General features: G+C 40.7%; 1 protein-coding gene across 1 annotated transcript in view; it reads left to right on the plus strand.

Annotated features, from left to right (window-relative positions):
- Positions 1 to 18500, plus strand: part of LAMB1 (laminin subunit beta 1) — a 57058-nt gene extending 38558 nt beyond the window's left edge. The window contains exons 24-33 of the mRNA XM_067564434.1: positions 3981 to 4350; positions 6269 to 6453; positions 7419 to 7660; positions 10053 to 10256; positions 10690 to 10834; positions 12738 to 12945; positions 13133 to 13274; positions 15902 to 16078; positions 17061 to 17220; positions 18364 to 18500. Of these exons, the coding sequence (XP_067420535.1) occupies positions 3981 to 4350; positions 6269 to 6453; positions 7419 to 7660; positions 10053 to 10256; positions 10690 to 10834; positions 12738 to 12945; positions 13133 to 13274; positions 15902 to 16078; positions 17061 to 17220; positions 18364 to 18500 (1970 nt within the window). The remainder of the gene's footprint in view (positions 1 to 3980; positions 4351 to 6268; positions 6454 to 7418; positions 7661 to 10052; positions 10257 to 10689; positions 10835 to 12737; positions 12946 to 13132; positions 13275 to 15901; positions 16079 to 17060; positions 17221 to 18363) is intronic.
- Positions 18501 to 19009: the final 509 nt, after the last annotated feature.

A 19009-nucleotide genomic window follows, 5' to 3' on the forward strand; every position in this document is an offset into this window, starting at 1 on the left:
CTGATGGTGTTGGTTGTGACCTCTAAAACATTAAATGTCCTGGGACTGGCCTGCCCTCCATATGCCATCCTGCCACAGTTGTAGTCAGCAGAGGCATTTGAGCTCGTCCCTCTCTGTGAGGGTTCCAGGACTTTGGAACTTGCTTCCCCATCCCGCATGGTGTGAGATAGCTTAAATTTGGTGACCTTTTGGGCACACTTCATGAGATACCTGTTTGATAGAGTGTTTGCAGAAGGCTGAGGGTTTGTTTCCCACAGTGTGATGAAGGGATAAAAATGAGTTTCTGAAAGTGTCTGGCTGCCTGAGGTCCTGTTGAAATGATTAATGCTTCTGGGATTTGATTGTGTTAGTGATGTGGCAGGAAGCCTTGGATGGGAGACATTTAAAATTATTTTACATCTAACTAAATCAAAATTATAATAATCAAGTAGTGTAGTATGGGTGGAGTGGTGGTTAGGTTAGTGACAGTTATATATAAGTAGCAAGGCAAACAGGTGATTTATTCTGTATGAGAATTCAATAAATATTCCGGTTGCTGCTACAGAGGAAGTACAAAGCAGCTCTAGCTAGAGACACCATACCACAAACATGTAAAAATTCCTCCCAAATTAAAAAGTGACTGAAGTAAAGCTCTGCTTTTTGTTTCTATTGTTTCTTGTTATACTAGCCATTGGGGAGGTTTTCCCTTAAACTAAGATTGTTTCACTTAGAAATAAACTTGTGTTTGATCTTCTGGTTTAGTAGCAGTTCACGACTTGGGTTACAAAACATCACAAATAACAGATAGTGAAAGTGTAAAAGTGCTATTTTTACAAACCATTTTCTACATGCTGGATTTATTCCCATGAGAGTCTGTAGATTTCTGGATTTCTGTGGTTGATAATGGCTTCTTAGATACTATATCTTCGCTGTACTTAGCACATGTTTCTGCTGACAGTTGAAGCACAGAGCTTGGTTTATCCTGAATAAATTTGGGGACTGGGTGATGCTTAATTTCAGCCCTCCCCGCCCCCCCTCGCCCCGCATATTCTCTTTTGTTTTGTTTCTGTGAGTCTCCAAAGTGGAGCACCGTATTTGGGTGCACTTTATCATGTAAATGTATCATGTAAAAAGCGTGTTATTTGCTTGCTGTGATCTGGTTGGAAAGCCAGATTAGAATGGCCTACAGGGTCTTAACTGGTTGCTTTTTAAGTCTGCAGATAAATGATAAATAAAACAGTGATCTGATTTGCTGAATTCACATGTAATACAATATAATCTAGGGCTCTTTGAGGGGGAAAAAACACATACCAGTTACTCTACTTTTGTTACATCTGTATAATGGAATGTGGATAATTGACCATTATACTGAGTGTCTTATTCCCCAGGAGTAATAGTTGATGAAAGGGTTAACTGACCCTCCTTCAAATAGGAGCTTGATGATTTGCCTGTGGGGAATAGATTCCAGAGTAAATTGCTGTGGGAATACTTGAGCACTTTGATGTAAAGTAAAAACAATCACTTATGATGGAGTACAATTCAGAGAACAAAAGGACTATTTTGCTAAATTGTGCAGACATAAACTGACTTGCCTGCAACAGAAGTCATTTCTGTATTTTGGTATCCATGCTCTAGAAGAAAGCAGTTTTTGTTTATGAAGCAATTTGTTCCTTTAAGGTCTTTTTTTTTTAAATTGGTTAAGGACTAAGGTTATATTATGAAGTCATGGCATGAAAGCAAGCAGTATAGATGACCAGCTTTATTTTGCTTCCTTGTCATTTTCAAGGAGGAATGCCTGTTTAGCAAGAACGTGGACATTTTCAGAAGGGACTTTAACAACAGCCTATAACTCTGGCTAGAGAAACATACTAATACCATGTTCTTGATGGATTTATGGCCCATTTGTACGTGTTACGTTTATGAAGTATTCTTGAAAGATGTGATGTGTAACTGAAGGCTTTCATCTGCTGGGTGTCAAAGTCCTCTTCTTGGATGTTAAAGGAATGTGCGTTTGATCTATTTTGGGTTCACTTCACCATGAAGATGTGAATGGCACTTCCAGCATAGTTGCAAGGCCTCTCCCTTTTGTTCTTTGCTGCCATCTCTTTTTATTAAAAGCTTTGAAGGTTGGTAATTTCCTCTCCACTTCTTCTACCTGGCTATTTGGGGAGAGGTCAGGTAGAAACTCAAAATTCCGCTGCTTGTAAATGCTGCTTCTCTTAGACAGATTACATACAAAGTGCAAATGGATTTAAAAAAAACCAGCAGTGTAGCACATCAATTTAATAATCCTCTCACCTGTGTATTAGGGCCAACTAGAAATACATTTGTACAGTCAGTTTGTAAATCTGGGGTGCCCAGGATTTACCACAAGGACTACAATCAGCAATTCATCAGGAGTCGGGGGGGGGGGGGGGGCACACCTGTTTGCATATCAATGTAGACAAATGTTTATATACTAACTAATTGCATTTGCTTTTACTTGCCTCTTCCTGATTAGCTCAATAGAAATTGTTTGTTGTCCTAATTCATAAGTAAAATTTGTCTTCACTCTACAATTACAAGGAGAGTGTGGACTCTTGTGACATTTGGCTCCTATTTGGTAGAATTTTAAGACATTTGTCTGCCTTTCTCCTCATTGCAAATAAGGTTTCGTTATTCCCTGGTATTTCTTCCTACCCCCCTTCCCTTGCCCTAATTTCATCCTAACCATGAATACGTACCAGAGACTGGCCCAAAATGTAACTGTGGAGCCAAATTGCATGCATACATACAAACGTATCATTTTAAATCCAGATCAACATTTCTCAAGAATGGCCTGGCTTTCCGTAATGGGGGTGACCAGAAAAACAAAATACTCTCAAACTTTTGGTCACAGATTCCAACACAAATCCAGTTCCTAATACACATTGTGACTCTTTCTGAATCATGTGAAATGGATCCTAAAAGTCTCTATGGATTTCTTCCCTCTTGTATCTCTTTGTCCTCCTTTTATAACATTCGGTCCTGGCATTCATGGCAAGGTAGGGAGATGCATGTAAATCTGTCCAGCTGGTCTGAAGTAAACAGGATGAAATTCAGTAAGGACAAATGCAAAGTACTCAACTTAGGAAGGAACAACCAGTTGCACACGTAGAAAATGGGAAATGACTGCATAGGAAAGAGTACCGCAGAAAGGGATCTGGGGGTCGTAGTGGATCACAAGCTAAATATGAGTCAACAGTGTACCACTGTTGCAAAAAAAGCAACCATCATTCTGGGATGTATTAGCAGGAGTGTTGTAAGCAAAACACAAGAAATAATTCTTCCACTCTACTCCGTGCTGACTACGCCTCAACTGGAGTATTGTGCCCAGTTCTGGGTGCCACATTTCAGAAAAGTTGTGGACACACTGGAGAAGGTCCAGAGAAAAGTAACAAAAATTCTTTGAGGTCTAGAAAACATGACCTATCAGGGAAGATTGAAAAAAATTGGGTTTGTTTAGTCTGGAGAATTGAAGACTGAGAGGGGACATAGCAGTTTTCAAGTACATAAAAGGTTGTTACAAGGAGGAAGGAGAAAAATTGTTCTCTATAATCTCTGAGGATAGGACAAGATGCAATGGGCTTAAATTGCAGCAAGGGCGATTTAGGTTGGACATTAGGAAAAGCTTCCTAACTGTCAGGGTAGTTATGCACTGGAATAATTTGCGTATTATGGTTGTGGAATCTCCATCATTGGAGATTTTTAGTTTTTTAGCAGGTTAGACAAACACCTGTCAGGCATGGCCTAGATAATGCTTGGTCCTGTCATAAGTGCAGGGGACTGGATTAGGTAACCTCTCGAGGTCCCTTCCTGTCCTATCATTGTATGTAGCTGATGCTCTATTTTGCACATGTACTGATTTCACATTCAGGTCATTATGGTTAAAGTTCTTCTGGTTTTATCACAGAAGATTTTTTCCTTTCAACATTATCATTGTTTTCATCCTATCTAAGCTCTGTACCTTTTCCCCCTCTCAGCTTGTGATTGTGATCCTCGTGGAATCCAGACACCTCAGTGCAATCGCTCCACGGGGCTGTGTGTCTGTAAGGAGGGTGTCGAGGGACCCCGCTGTGACAAGTGCACCCGCGGCTACTCTGGCATCTTCCCTGACTGTGCACCATGTCATCAATGTTTCGCCCTGTGGGACATCATCATTAGTGAACTGACCAGTAGGACACAGAGGTTCCTGGAGAGAGCAAAAATCCTGAAAATCAGTGGGGTCACTGGCCCTTACCAGCAGACTGTCACCACTGTGGAAGAGAAACTGAATGAAATTAAAAGTATCCTTGCTCAAAATCCAGCTGCCGAACCCCTTAAAAACATTGGAAATCTCTTTGAGGAAGCAGGGTGAGTACAGGACAAGTTGTGTGACTATTTCCAGATCAGTTAGGGCTTGATACTCCAGTGTGTTGAGCAGCCTCCACTCCCCAGTGACGGTTGAAAGTGCTTATTTTCTGGCAGGACTGGGCCTTCAGTGCTCTTAGTATGCTTCTACTGCGAGCAAACAAACTGCAGCTGGGGAAGCTGGGACCCAATACTGTCATGACCTCTGAAACTTTGGAAGGGGCGGCTGTGCTTGTATTTTGTCAGCCTGCCAACCAATTAACATGGAGACAGTCTGTGTTGATTCCTTGCGATTCCCCCAGGGCAAAGGACAAACACAGCTATTATATGAGAGAATGCTGGGGCAGAGAGTGGAATTTTGTTTTATAGCCATCTAGATAGCAATGCTGATTTCTCTTTCTAATCTAAAAAAGAAAACCTTGTCAACAGAAAACAGTGGTGTTGTAACGCGGGTTGTCTCCATTTCATGAAGTGTAAGATGCAGAGGGCCCATATCCATTGTATTTAAAAATAAAGAGTATAGAGTAGGGTAACGTGAGCGCCTGTGAAATCTAGGATGGTTAAACACCAACCATCATTACAATTATTGTTCAAAATGATTTAAAGCGGTTGATGGAAGATGAGACTTTTCCATGCATCTTAAAATGTTCCCAGCCAAACTAAAAGGGAGGCTAAAATACTCTTGAAGGTTTTGTAGTTACTGATATGTGACCACTCCCCAGCTCCACTACCCCATGTCCCTAGAGAGTTGCTGGATTCCAGGAGAGGTGAGGGAATGCAGAGGAACTACTCTTCTTCACACAGCCTTTATAAAACACTCACTTTTGCTCTCTTCCACCAGGCCTGGGGGAGGGAAGTGGTGGGCCCTTATTGTTTGTAGGGCACATTGAAGATGACAAATGCTGTGTAAGTGCCACCTACTGATGATGTCAATCGAGCTCTGATTCAGACACAAAACTGCCTTGTGCTTCCAGGATGGAGCAACTATTGGAGTGGTGGTAATGGGAATAATTGACATCGGTTAATATGTAATGCATGGGCTTGGGGCACATGCTCCTTTCACCCAAGTATCTTGCCCCAGGGAGGATAGTCCTGATCCAAAGCCTAGTGAGGTACATTGAGTTTTTCCATTAGTTGAGGCCTTATAGCTACTTATAGCTGGATATTTTTTGGTGCTGGGAGTCCCAGATTCAAGCCCCATTGATGACCATATACCTATGTCAATGAACCGTGGCTGCAATATCATCTCTGGTTCCACTTTATTAGGCCTTGCAACAGAAGTCTGGGTTTTTGCTGGAACAAAAAGACCAGAGAGCAGGGAAGAGCTTGCTGAATGGAGAGGAAAGAACTGATATCCCTCTCCTTTATCTTTCTTGCTGGAGGTGGGATGTTTTCTCCCCACATGTTCCACCCTGACACTGCCACTGGCAAAAGGGGATATTTATAAATTAGTTAAAAGAATCCATTGTGTTCAGAGAATTTTTGTTTCTTTCCTGACATTCAATTCTATTCTGTCCCACAAGTTTGTAGTAATCAAAAAATGCATTTGTAGCTGTGTGGGATGTGAAGCAAATTACGTATGGATCATAGTAAATGACACTCTGACCTATGCAGTTGCCATGGTTCAAGAGCATGACACCAGTGTTCTGGAATCTGGCTCTAGTTAATCTTACACAAAGCAGCTGTTTTGTGAGCAATTGGGTGCTTTGAGTTTATAAATGTGTTGTAGATTAAAAAGTAGTTTTTTGTGATAAAGAAAACAAAACCAGTATTCTAGGAAGGCAAGTTGTTACAAATAGCTTACAGCACTGGGTGGGGAGGGGTGTCAGGAATTTAACTACTGTACAGTTTTCTTTATAAAAAAATTATTCAAGGCTGATTTTTTTCCTCGAGTAAATGTAGTTCTGTGTTTGTCTTACAGAAAGCTAACAGCAGATGTTACAGAAAAGATGGCTGAAGTGGAAGACAAGCTCTCAGTGATAGCATTAAAAAGCAATAACACGGGCACTCATCTGAGGGCCCTGGAGACAGATGCAAAGAGCCTAGACCACGTTGTGAAAGAACTTGCAGAACAACTCGAGTTTATAAAAATCTCCGATATCCAGGGTGAGGTGTCTATCTCATGGGGAAAAGGAAAAAGACGGGGCAGCGAATGATTAAATACGTGCATGGCTTTAAATATCAGGTTAATCAACAGTAATAAAACATGTTCCTCTGAGTGCAGTTTCCTTCTGAGTCTTGGCAGAGTTGCTGATCTAGCAGGAATTTCTTTGAAGCCGCTATTTCTGTGTGCATTGCAAAGCTAGCTCAAAATCTTGGGGCACAAAGTCATCTTAAATCCTCTTAATATATAGATTTCACAGACCAGTCGAAAGAGGCCATGTAGCAACAGTAAACCCTGTGGTATACTGGTATTTTGTTACATACTAAGCTAAATACACCTACAGATCACTGAAGTTACTCTAGCTCACATTTAGTTACATTAGATTACTACATTTCTCTATGAAAGATTGCATGAATCTTTATGAATAAGAGTATGTCACAAATTAGGGCCAGATTCTACCATTCATTTCCCCCTGCACAAGTATTGGGTACTATGTATATCCCAGTCAAGCCTGGATTTAAGTGGTGGATAGATTGTGTGCTGACCCACTGCTCATGGGTGAATTGCACCTACTCAGCAAGTAGTCCCATGGAATCAACGAGTCACAGAAGTAAATAAATCTATCTTTATACATCTGGGGCCAGATTTTCCTTTGCTTTCAGTGGGAGCAGGATCAGACCCTTAGGCTGGAAGAATTTTCAAACATTTTAATATTAGCAAGTCAAATTCTGTAAATCAAAGCAAATGGGACCATCAAAGGGACATTGCTTGATTAAGGATAGTAGAATTTGACCCAGAGATATTACTGTTAGTATGCTTGAACTAATGTTTCAGTTACTTTTGTTTTCAGTTTAATAGAGGACTGACCTTATACAATTTTGTCATCCACTAGACCCCCTGTAAAAAATTGTGCTGTAAATTAAGCAACATGGGCTGATTGCTAAACAGTTGGATCTAATTTCTGCAGGAGCCTTGGACAGTATCACCAAATATTTTCAGATATCCCTGGAGGCAGAAGAGAGAGTCAATGCCTCCACTTTTCACCCTGATAGCCTTGTGGAATTGTCAGCTCAGACACGACAGGAAGTGGAAGACTTAATCAATGATCAAGAGGCCCAGTTCAAGGCAAAACAAGAGGAGCAGTCACGCCTTTTGGATGAACTCGCAGGCAAGCTGCAAAGTCTGGATCTTTCTGAAGTGGCTGAGAAGGTACAGAGTTAAGATTTCTTTGGTGTAGAACCGGAGAAAAAACAGTGGTGCTGTTGAAGCAATGACAGGCAGGAAGGCAGGCTGTTTACAGCTGAACAGAGCCTGATGTGTTGTTGACGTGTGTTTTGTTTATGAAAAACGCTGGTCTCGTGTGCTGTGAGATATTGTGAACAGTGTTCCATGGCTTGTGGACCATTGGCTTCCAAACCCCACCCACTTCACCCTTACCATTTCCAATCCACACCCTCTGACAGCTGGTTTCCTCTTGTTTCCTCCCAAGACCACAGTCCTTTGCACCCACAAAGAATTATAAGCCACATGATTATAAAACAGATTTTTGAGATCATGAGCCACAAGAGGTCAAAAATTACTCCACTAGGGTCCTCCACTTTTCTTCAACAGGTTTCTTTCCTGAGCCTCACTCTTGATGACGTCATGGTTTGGATCTACAGGAATTTTCACTGGGTGCATCTATCCTCTCTCCCATCTTTTTTTACCCATTGTCCTACACTTGTGTAGTATTTAGCTAGATGCATGCTCAGGGAGGCCGTTCATCTAGCTTAAAGCTGAACAGTCCTAGTTTTGTGGTGGACTGTCCCTGTCCAATAGGACATGGCACCAGACGTGGGTTTGTCCGGTGAAAATGAGAAGAGGAGACTGGAAGCAGGAGGATGGTGGCCAGGGATCGCCTCTGTGAAGAGTTATGCAGGCAAGGGGGAGGATGTCCTGGGAATGCGCCAGTGACCACTTTATGCATACTGGGTGCTTGCCCTGGACTTTTCTGATGTATCTGAGACAAAGCAGACCTTTTTCTGAGCTCTTGAGTCAAAAGGACACTCTAAGATCAGCCTGGTGCTTATTCTGCACAGCAGTAAATCTGACTGAATGTAGCTTTTTCCTGGGAGATTCATACAGTGTTCCTTCTACAACTTTCCTTTGAAGTAAATCAGCTGTAGCTGGAAACAATTCAACATGCAAATATGATGGAGGGGGCATATTTATTAATTTAAGTGATTTGGGGCATCAGTATGGTTTCAGGATGATTTCTCTAAAGATTGCATTGTCCCTCTATTTCTCTCCCTTCCTTTTAGGAACTGTTCTCTAACATGACACTGTTCCTTTTTCTGGACCCAGCAGGTCCACTGGCATTGAAACTCTTGTTCAAATAAAGTTTTATCAAAGTTGTAGGCAGTATCACTAGTTGCTGGGAGCCTTAAGAAAGTGCAGGCGCCTGCAGGATCATCTACTTTCTGGATGATAGCGAATTGCATGCCAAACAGCTAGGAAGATGGCGATTTGTTAGAGAACGAGAACATTTACAATTAACATAGTTTTGTTTCATGAACCGTTCCTAGGGGGAGATATTGCCTGCAAAATGTTTTTCTGCAACTGTCATTCCTTCCACCTTCCATTTCCTGCCAAAACAAAGTAAACTTTGCCCAACCTTTCATCTTAAAGATTTTTTTTTAAATGATTCCATTTATTGGCCAAACGCTGGGGTAGTTCAGGAATAGAGCTGGTAAAAACATTTCTGATCAAATGTACTTACATTAGAAAATGCTGTTTGATCAAAATCAAGTCTTTGCAGGGGAACATGTTGATTTTTGTCAAAATTTCATTTTGAGAAAAAAGCATTTTGATAAAGTCAAACTTGAACATTTCAATTCTTTTTTTCTTCTGAAACAACTTTAAAATTTTATATAAAATTTTTAAAAAGTCAAACACAGGATGAAACATTTTGATGTAACCAAAATATTTCACTTAGACAGACCCAAAATGGCAGCTTTTGGAAAACTTCATTTGAGGAAATTTCAAAATATTTTTGGTTTTCTTCCAGTTTGGAACAAACATTCTGAAATGTCACAATTTCCCCAAGAGCACGTTTGAGTTTCAACCAGCTCGATCCATGGGTTTGCCTTCAGGAAGGAAGGGCCCTTCTCTTCCCCCTTCATTTTTAGCAGAAGTATGAGGGCAATTTTCCATTGAAAGACCCAAGTCTTTGCTGATTTCATGTCATTCACTAAGACCCTCCTCCCAGTGCAGGGTGGATGACTGGCTTCATACCTCCATTATAACCCAAACTGCTCATGCCTGGTGGACTGTGTGTGTATAGAGGAGCTTTCCTTCCCCTATCACTCTAGCCTGTAACAAATCTCACAATGATACAAGTGTGAAGTAAGGAGTGCCATAGTTTTTGAAGCTGCAGTACAACAACTAGAGCTACCATTTATTTCTCAAGCATTCTCCTGAGATTTCACTGCCAGGGGCAGGGCTACCACTAAATGTTTCCAGCATCATCTGAACCCTCCTAGTCCTCTTTCCTCCCTAATACCCTCCACCCTCTCAAAACCAAGGCAATTAAGCATGACTATTTCTTGTCTGTCTATTGCAGACATGTGGAACTCCCCCCGGGGCTTCCTGTGCTGACTCAGAGTGTGGTGGTCTGAACTGCCGAACAGATGAAGGAGAAAAGAAATGCGGGGGGCCAGGCTGCGATGGGTTGGTTACTGTGGCCCACGGTGCGTGGCAGAAAGCCATGGATTTTGACAGAGACATACTCAGTGCATTGGCGGAAGTTGAAGAGCTCTCTAAAATGGTAACTCTTTTCAAGTAGACTGTTAAACATTAATTTAAAATGAAAGAAATTCCCTCAACAAGGCTCTGATATAAGACTAACCACTAATGAGCAGAACACTTTGCCCCCAGACATTTATTTTAAAATATTTCTTTCCAGTTGTATAACTTCACCAGCACTATCCTTTCAAAGAGCCTCATAAAATGAACTTGTTTAAATTGAAATTCCATATGTAATAACATTAAACTTTAGTCTGAATTGTTTAACGTGACATTGGTGTTGTGGAGTCCGGCATGTTTTTAAAAGCATTCTGTAGGTTTTAGGAGAATAAATTTCCCAGAGAACTTTGGACTCCAAATATCAATTGCCATTTCAGAGTTGCATTTTGGTTTGCAAAACAAGCCTTAACGTGCAAGGAAGTGTGAAACAAGGCCACTTTATTTACCTCCCATAGGTCTCCGAGGCAAAACAGAGAGCAGATGAAGCAAAACAAAATGCACAAGAAGTTTTGCTCAAAACCAATGCCACAAAAGAGCAAGTGGACAGAAGCAATGAAGATCTGAGAAACCTTATTAAGCAGATCAGGGAATTTCTGATGCGTAAGGATGATCTTTTCTTTAGTTGACATTACTGATTTTTATTTTTGTTATGACTGAAAACCTCCTCCGTGCTTCTGAATCATCTTTTCAAAGCTGTAACACAGCTTCTTTCCATTTGCCAGATAGAATAAACATATATGATGAAACCTTCTTGAAACAGAAAGAAAAAGCTAGACAACAGGAAAATGAGCCCAGAATTTGTCAGTAATATTCTGTTTAAAATATTAAATGGCATTACTGAATTTTTAGACCTGGCCAAGTATGTTCTTGCATTTTGTTCTGCACAGCCATAATCAGTACTTTAAGGTCTGAAAAACAGGACGCTATTAATAGGTCTTTAAACTGGTGGTTCTGAATGTGGCTACCCTTGGAGGACATCTCTAGAATAACTACACAAATATGAACATTTGTATAGGTTAAGTAGAAGGCCCTGTTCAGCAGTAAGGTCCCCTGGGCAAGGTCCATTCCTTCCTGTGTTTGCACAGGGCTGAACATATTAGCACGTAAGCAAATGTTTTGTGTGCAACTGCTAGACTACAAACATCACAGACCTCCCCCATGGAAACTGTCCTCCCTCTTCCCAAAGATCTTCCACTCCTCCACAGTGCAGGTTAGCACAGTTAATGGTTGAAATTTCAAAGCTGAATGAGTAGGAGATTTAGCTACACAGCTCCCTTGAAATTAATGGGAGTAACATGACAATCTCCTAGTCAGCTTTAACAACCGACTTTTTGCCTTCTTCTCTGCAATAGTGCTGGGTGGTGAGGTGTGGCTGACATTTTTAAAATTCCAACTATGATGGAACTGAAAGGATTGAAGGAGGATTATCTCCTCCTTCCTGGGATGCATTTTTTCACAGCATGGTGCAAAGAATCAACTGCCAAATTTCTATTGGTAACCTTGCCTTTCACAGTGGATTCCACTGCTTATAAAAATCTTAAACTTAAATGGAATGCTTAATCAAGACAAGACTCATGGAAATGATGGTGTTTAGAAAGGGTTCCAAGATTAGATTATACAGCTACCCAGAGAAATGTACGCGAATAGCTATCTACAGCATGGGCAGAGTTGGTAGTCTACTAGTTTGCAAAATGTTACAAAAAACAATATCATGCAACAGTAATTTTATGAAGACCTCTCTGAAAATAGGCTAGCAGAATGTCTAACATTTCTCAATAGAATTCATCCAAAAAGGACCATCTGAGCAATAAAAGCAACTTTTGCTTTAAACCTCAACCCGAGAGTCATGAAATGTTGCTGTTAAATTAATTTAAACTTGTGAATCGTTCTCTTGCACTTTAGAAATGTATGAATGTGCACCAAAGGAATGACCCTCTGATTCCATTTCAGTTCCTAGTATTTTGTACTTCCCTAGGATCTCACGTTTATAGCACTCGAAACAGCACTACAAATGTTGGACCAAATTCATTCCTGTTGAACTCCCATGGATTTCAATGGAACATTTGATCCATTATCAAATTGATCCTTAGTTTCCAGAAGGTTGTCAAATTCTCTTTCAACAGCCGAGAAATGGGGGCAGATAAAGTCTGAGACTCCCTAAGGCCATAAGTAAGTCAGTGTTAGTAGAAGTGTGGAATTCCTGATTCCCAGGCTGGCACTCAAGCCACTGGAGGTCAATCCAAGGGTGAAAAACCCCTCAACAGAGACTGAAATGGGACTTAAGCCGGGCCCTACGCTATATGATGGCTTCACTGAGCATCTCCTATTTTCTGCAAATCCGGGTGGTGGCTTGTTTCATTTGCCATGGCTGTTTCTTGTCAGTTTCTTGCTTTTAAGGAACCATCCTGCCAAGAATTTCAGTAGTGTAATTTGCCATTGGCGGGGCTGGCCTGCCAATCCCCCCAGACCTGTCCACTCACCCCAGTGCATTTGTGCATTTTAGAGGAGAGTGCCGATCTGGATAGCATTGAGGCAGTTGCTAATGAAGTGTTGAACATGGAACTGCCAAGCACCCCGCAGCAACTACAGTCCCTGACCGAGGAGATCCGCGAGCGTGTGGAAAGCCTTTCTGACGTGGAAGTTATCCTACAGCAAAGTGCTGGAGATATTGCCAGAGCCGAGATGCTGCTAGATGAAGCAAATAAAGCAAGGTAATGTGCACTGCACTGTTTGGTATCAGCTGTCTTTTTAAATCAGGGAGTTTGAACCAGACTATTTTTCATTCTAATAGTTTACAAAACCATAATAAGCTAAATTCACGCTGGCTTTAAGTTCCTCCTCGTGCCAGAGTGAAACATTTCCAGGGTCGCATGTTATGTTGTTACTTCTGCTCCACAGCAAGAGTGCGACAGACGTTAAAGTCACTGCGGACATGGTGAAAGCAGCACTAGAAGAAGCCGAAAAGGCTCAACATGCAGCTGAAAAGGCCATCAAACAAGCGGATGAAGATATTAGAGGAACTCAGGACCTACTTACCTCAGTGAGTCCTAACTAGATTTTAAAACTATCCATTAAGGAAGCAGGCAGTGTACCTAGTCTGATGCTACGGAACTGTTTTAGCTATTGAAAGGGGAGCTCTTGAAACAGCAAACTTCTCTGAATTAAGAGCAAAACAAGGAAAGCCAGAATAATCTGAGATGTGCCCTCCAATCCCACCGGTGTCCCGAGAAAATCCTACAAGGCAGAAGGCCTGGCTCCTGCTGGTGTTTCATGTGCTCAGCTGGTAGCCAAGCCATGCTGCCAACTCTCCACACATGCAAAAGACTATGCCACTGCAGTGTGAGAATGAGAGAATTAAAGCTTTACTGAAGCATTCATTAATTGCTGTGTGTTTGCCCAGCGATGTTATTGCAGAGCCCCCTATGCATGGAGTGTGACCAGTTCGGAAGTTATTTAAGTAAAGAATTAAATCATTATTAGTAATAGTGCCCACAGGTGCTTGCTAGACGCTTTACAATTAATGAGAGAAGGGCCCTTCCCAATCATAGGCCCTAATACACCCACTGCACAATGTAGCCATGTTTGAAATGGGTTACTCAGTATTGTGGGGATTGCAGTGCAGATGGGGCCTTAAACTCACAGGCTTCTACACTCAGTACGAGTGGGCATTTATAAGAATGAAATTGTCATGCTGTCTGGAGTGGCTCACAACTGAGTGCGCCAAACTCAGGTCAGACTGTCAGAAAACAGGGCAGACATCCTAAACTGGTGGTATGTTCTATTATTAGATTTCACCAAGCCAGTAAGAAATGTGAACTCCTGGATCACTATAATTACTGCGGCGGCTGGCTGTCAACTTAAATTAAGTTGATTTAACTTTGTAGTGTAGACATGTCCTATATTAGTATCACCATGGAGTCACGACAGCCCATCTCACTACCCAGACTACTGGAGTTGTGATACTGGTCACTGTACCAAATATCACATCACATTAGGTTACTCCCAATCCCAAAGTATCAGTCACTTACTCCAGATCAATGGATACTCTCAATCTCACACCAAACACAAGGCTGGCAGCCAATTTCTCTAGTAAACTAACTAAAAGTTTATTAGCTAAGAGAAAGAAATAATTTATTGAGAGATAAAGCATGTAAAATACATTAACAGATGAATCTAAGTTTGTAAATCCAAAATGATCGAAGAGATGTAGTAATTGCTAATTTTCCATAAATCTCTCAGGGTTACCAAAATAACTTCAGGGATCTCGGTCTTGCAGCTGGAAATGCTTCCCCATGAGTGTCCAAACAGTTCAGAGATGATTTATCCTTTTTTAAATCCATATTTATAGTTCCTTTACATAGAGAGCAGTTTGACAAGTGTTTTTACCCATATGGATCCTTCCTTTGAAGAATAAGCAATGTACATTGAGTTTGTGAATCTCCATTGTTGAACACAATGGCACTTGTGTTAGCACTCTCTTTCATTTATCGTTCCAAGGTTTCTTTGAGGAATAATTTTAGTTACAGGGTTATACATAAATGCAGATGTTTGTAATAGCAAACAACAATCCTTCACTAATTTTATACATCAAACATCTTCTCATTTTAACACATACACTTTAATCTAGGGTTACCTAATTACAGGGTATATGCAGTGTAATGTGATAGCAATCAACAGGTTTGTAGGTAAGTGTTAATAGGTATTGTTTTCACCTAAGTGAAGTGGTCTATGCCCACTAATACACTGAACTTTTCTTTGATATCCACACACCAGTGAATTGGCCTATGGCTCTGACCTGTCGGTGTCACAGAAATATCTCTAATTAGAATTAGAACTTTTCCACCTCAGTTTGAAGACCTTTGAGCCATTCTCATTTCATCAAGTCCAGTTCACAAGAACACATTTACAGATCTTCCCATTGACAAAACTGTAAAGCACTAAAATCTGTTAGTGTCAATATTCAGATTATTAGATTATCCTAAACTACGTAGCAATTTGTTTATCTATTGGAGAAAGGTAAGACACAGCAGTGCTTTCTTTCCATTTATATGGACAGAAATGGAGCCACCTGAGCTGTTGATTTGGTAAATGCCTTTCACATTTTCAAATCTGGAATTTTTTGCCCTGTAACTTGACTGATTCCTGACATTTAAAAGCTTGTTGAAATCCCATGAGTTTACAATTAACTGAAGCCAAAGATTGCAGATGTCTCGGTGACATCTTGTACTAGTATGCATTTCCTCCCCCCATTTGGAGCTCTGTGTTCCAATGCTCTCAGGAGTTGGTGAAACTCTATCCTTACTCATTACAGGCACACTGCAGCTCATCTTGCATTCTTATACATTCAAAAGTCAGATTTCAACCAGTTTGGGTTGTACAAGGAATGAAAGATCATTTCTCACCATTTCGTAAAGTACATTATAATGACATACAACCTAGTTCACTTTCAAAATGGATTCCCCTCTCTTACCTTACTTGAATTGAAGCCGTCGTATTCTTAAAACCCTTTCATGGTATGTTCATGGCAACAATATCAGTTTGATGACAGACTTTGGAAACAGACATTTTAAATAGTTGGTCAGGACTTGCCTTCAGAAAGCTAATTTCAAAAATCAACACACAGCTTTGTTGGGGGAATATTTAAATTGTTCTTTCTTTCCTGGTCAGATTGAATCTGAAAATGCAGCATCTGAAGAAACCTTAAACAATGCCACCCTACGTCTCACTAAGCTAGAGAAGAGCGTGGAAGACCTTAAACAAAAGGCTGCTACAAATTCAGAGAACGTGGAAGAAATTGAAGAAACCATTGCTGCTGTGAAACAAAATGCTGAAGAAGTTAAAGAGGTGAGACACCTACCTGTCAGCTGACTTCTGCAAAAACTCAACCCATGGGAGCTGCATTCAGGACAAGAGAGCATTTCAGTGCTACTTCCATGTTTATCCATAACCTTGTCATGCTTGGGCACGGGGGGTCAGCGAGCTAGGCTGTCCAGGAATATTAGTGGCATTGTTCCATGAACTGGGTCAGACTTGTTGCAACCAGTTCATTTATTAGTAAGGTAATGCACTACCCTACTGGGTTCCACTTACCAATACATTAGTTTCTACTTGCTTTGGCAACAGCCTACATGGCAGAAAAAAGCAGTCAACTTCCAATTCCTAGACTAGCAGAAAGCTGTCAGTCATGGAAAGGTGAGCGATCTCCATATTCTAATGGATTAATTATAAGGTTATAAATCAGTAAATCTCAGTTCTACTCTCAACTGCCACTGATTTATCTTGGTCAACACTTCCCTGTGCCTCAGTTTCACCATCTATAAAATGGGTTTTAATATTGTTTTCTTACCTTTTGCAAAATGCCTTAGGGTCTGTGAATGAGAGGGCACGGAAGTGCAATACATTATTCAGCTGTCAAACAAGGGTTGTAACTTGGCACTTGGGAGGGGAATTACACCCATCGCTTCAGGCACTGGAGAAAAAATTCCATAGCTTAATGTAAAACCGGCCATCCTGCTACTATAGTTAGTGTCTGGTAAGGAGTTATCTTTAAGTATCATAAATATGCTGCAAACATCACAGTGTCTTTCTAAGGCTGTATGGAGTTCTCTCCAAAAGTCTGCTAATACCTTTCATAATAAGGATTCTGATTTATTTCAGCCTTCAAATAACTGAAGTTTAAAATTCTATGTTAAAGGAAGTCTCACTGCTCTAATCTATTGTCCACAATAAGGTTTCAGACCATCTGTTCAAGTGGTGAAATGTGCATTTGCTTTGCATAGTTTTCTGTGCAATAACCCCACCTTGTGTTGTGAATCTGAAACTGTAGGTACTCGACAGTGAACTGAATGCCAAATATAAAACAGTGGAAAACCTAATTGCCCAAAAAACAGAAGAGTCTGCTGATGCCAGGAGGAAAGCTGGAATGCTGCAGAATGAAGCTAAAACATTGTTAGCTCAAGCAAATAGCAAACTCCAGCTGCTCAAGGGTAAGCCTGCCTGCATGAGAAAAGGTTTTCCTTTCACATTTTGAAGTAATGTTTCATGGTGCTGAATGAATTGTGCTAATGTTCATCAGCTGGAGGAAGAAAATACAATTAATTTTTAACCAATTACACTAATTGCTGGCAGTTCATACACTTTATACGTGCAGTATGTGAAATAATGATCCAAATGTACTTTGCACACTACAGAGATGAATTCACCCACCACCAAGGTACAACCACTTCTGAGGTGATATGCAGTCACTATTCAACAGCACGTAACCTTGCACAACTGTTCAGGAAAGAAAATGAAAATTTTATCCAATTAAAACTTCTGCTGGGAGGATTAGGTAGAACATAATTCATCCTAACTAATTTGGCCAGCCTAACATATGTCAAGTGCCATGGCACCCTGAAAGTCTAAAAAAGCAGTGACAACCTATCCAAGAGGTGGCATCACCCCACCTCAGTCACCAACACCCACTTCCTGCAGCACCTTAGTTGTGGCTATCTCCCATCCAAGCACTGTTATCCTAGTAAGATGTGTCATGGTCATAACCCAAAATGATAGCCCAAAATGATAGCAAAGAAAGTTGCTTTTTGAAAACTAAAGTTAACTCCAACAGAACAGTTTAAGAATTACAAATTTAGAGCCATCTATTGAAATGGAGATCCTCTCCCCTTACCAGCCAGGGAAAAAGGAGAGCTTTCCCACTGCTTTTACCAGACCTGGAAAAGCTGTACCCACCACCACTCACTCTTCCTTACTTCAACCCCTTCTCATTTGCACTGACTCACTGAGTAGTCTGTAGCTGAAACAATGCTCACTCTAGTGTCCTTTCAAGTCTGTATTTCTTTGATTCATGTTGTAAAAATGTCTTAGGGATTCTACAAAGGACACAGTTGTGTGTTTTCATTTATAGGGAAGTACTTCCTCCTCCCCATTGTTTCCATAGTATTAAGATCCAAGTTGTCAGGCACAGATTTGTATTTTATCCAATCTCAGGCTTTCTTCTTCTATCCAATGATTTGAATTAATAATTTAAATACAGGTATGACACCCAACTTTCCTTACATCACATTGTACTGCCCAAAAAACATCTGATAGTCAGCTGTTGGTAAGTTTTTTTCCCTCCCTTTTTCCTGCAGATTTGGAAAGCACGTATGAGAACAATCAAAAAGTCTTGGAAGACAAAGCCAAACAGTTGGTGCAGCTAGAAGAAACAGTGCGCTCTCTTTTACAGGCAATCAGCCAGAAAGTTGCAGTTTATAGCACCTGTTTGTAATTAGGAGGGAAATGGTCTGGATCCAGTGTATCCTGGATGAGTTTCACAAGCATTACGTTTGATAAACTAGTTCTCATTGACATCACACTAAGAACTGGTAACCTTGACAGGTTCTCACTTTTTAAAGTTACAAAACCAAAGAGTAATTTTTTTTAAACACTGAAAATAAAAACACACTACTTTTGTATCACAGTATGTATCTAGTATGATTCATTAACTTCATTGTTACTATCAGTAGCTGGAATAGTAAATTAATTATTTCTTCAGCTTTTGCAAGTCTTGTTTACCCTGTTAGAATAATACTCTAATAAAATCTTAGTTATAAAGGTGGGCTTTTAACAAGTTAATTTTCACTAAGAGGGCTCCACTTTCTGTGAAGTACAGGAGGGTGATTTTTTTCAAAAAGGGAAGAAGTGGTGTTCCTGCCTAAGTTTGGGGTGCTGGGGGGGAGGGGGCGGGGCAGTATGGTTTACTAGCCAGCATTTCCACTTTAATCCATACTTTCCAAT

Source organism: Emydura macquarii, unplaced genomic scaffold, assembly GCF_026122565.2.
Source record: "Emydura macquarii macquarii isolate MOO-44397 ecotype Brisbane River unplaced genomic scaffold, CSIRO-AGI_Emac_v2 contig_2636, whole genome shotgun sequence".
NCBI classification, from domain to species: domain Eukaryota; kingdom Metazoa; phylum Chordata; order Testudines; family Chelidae; genus Emydura; species Emydura macquarii.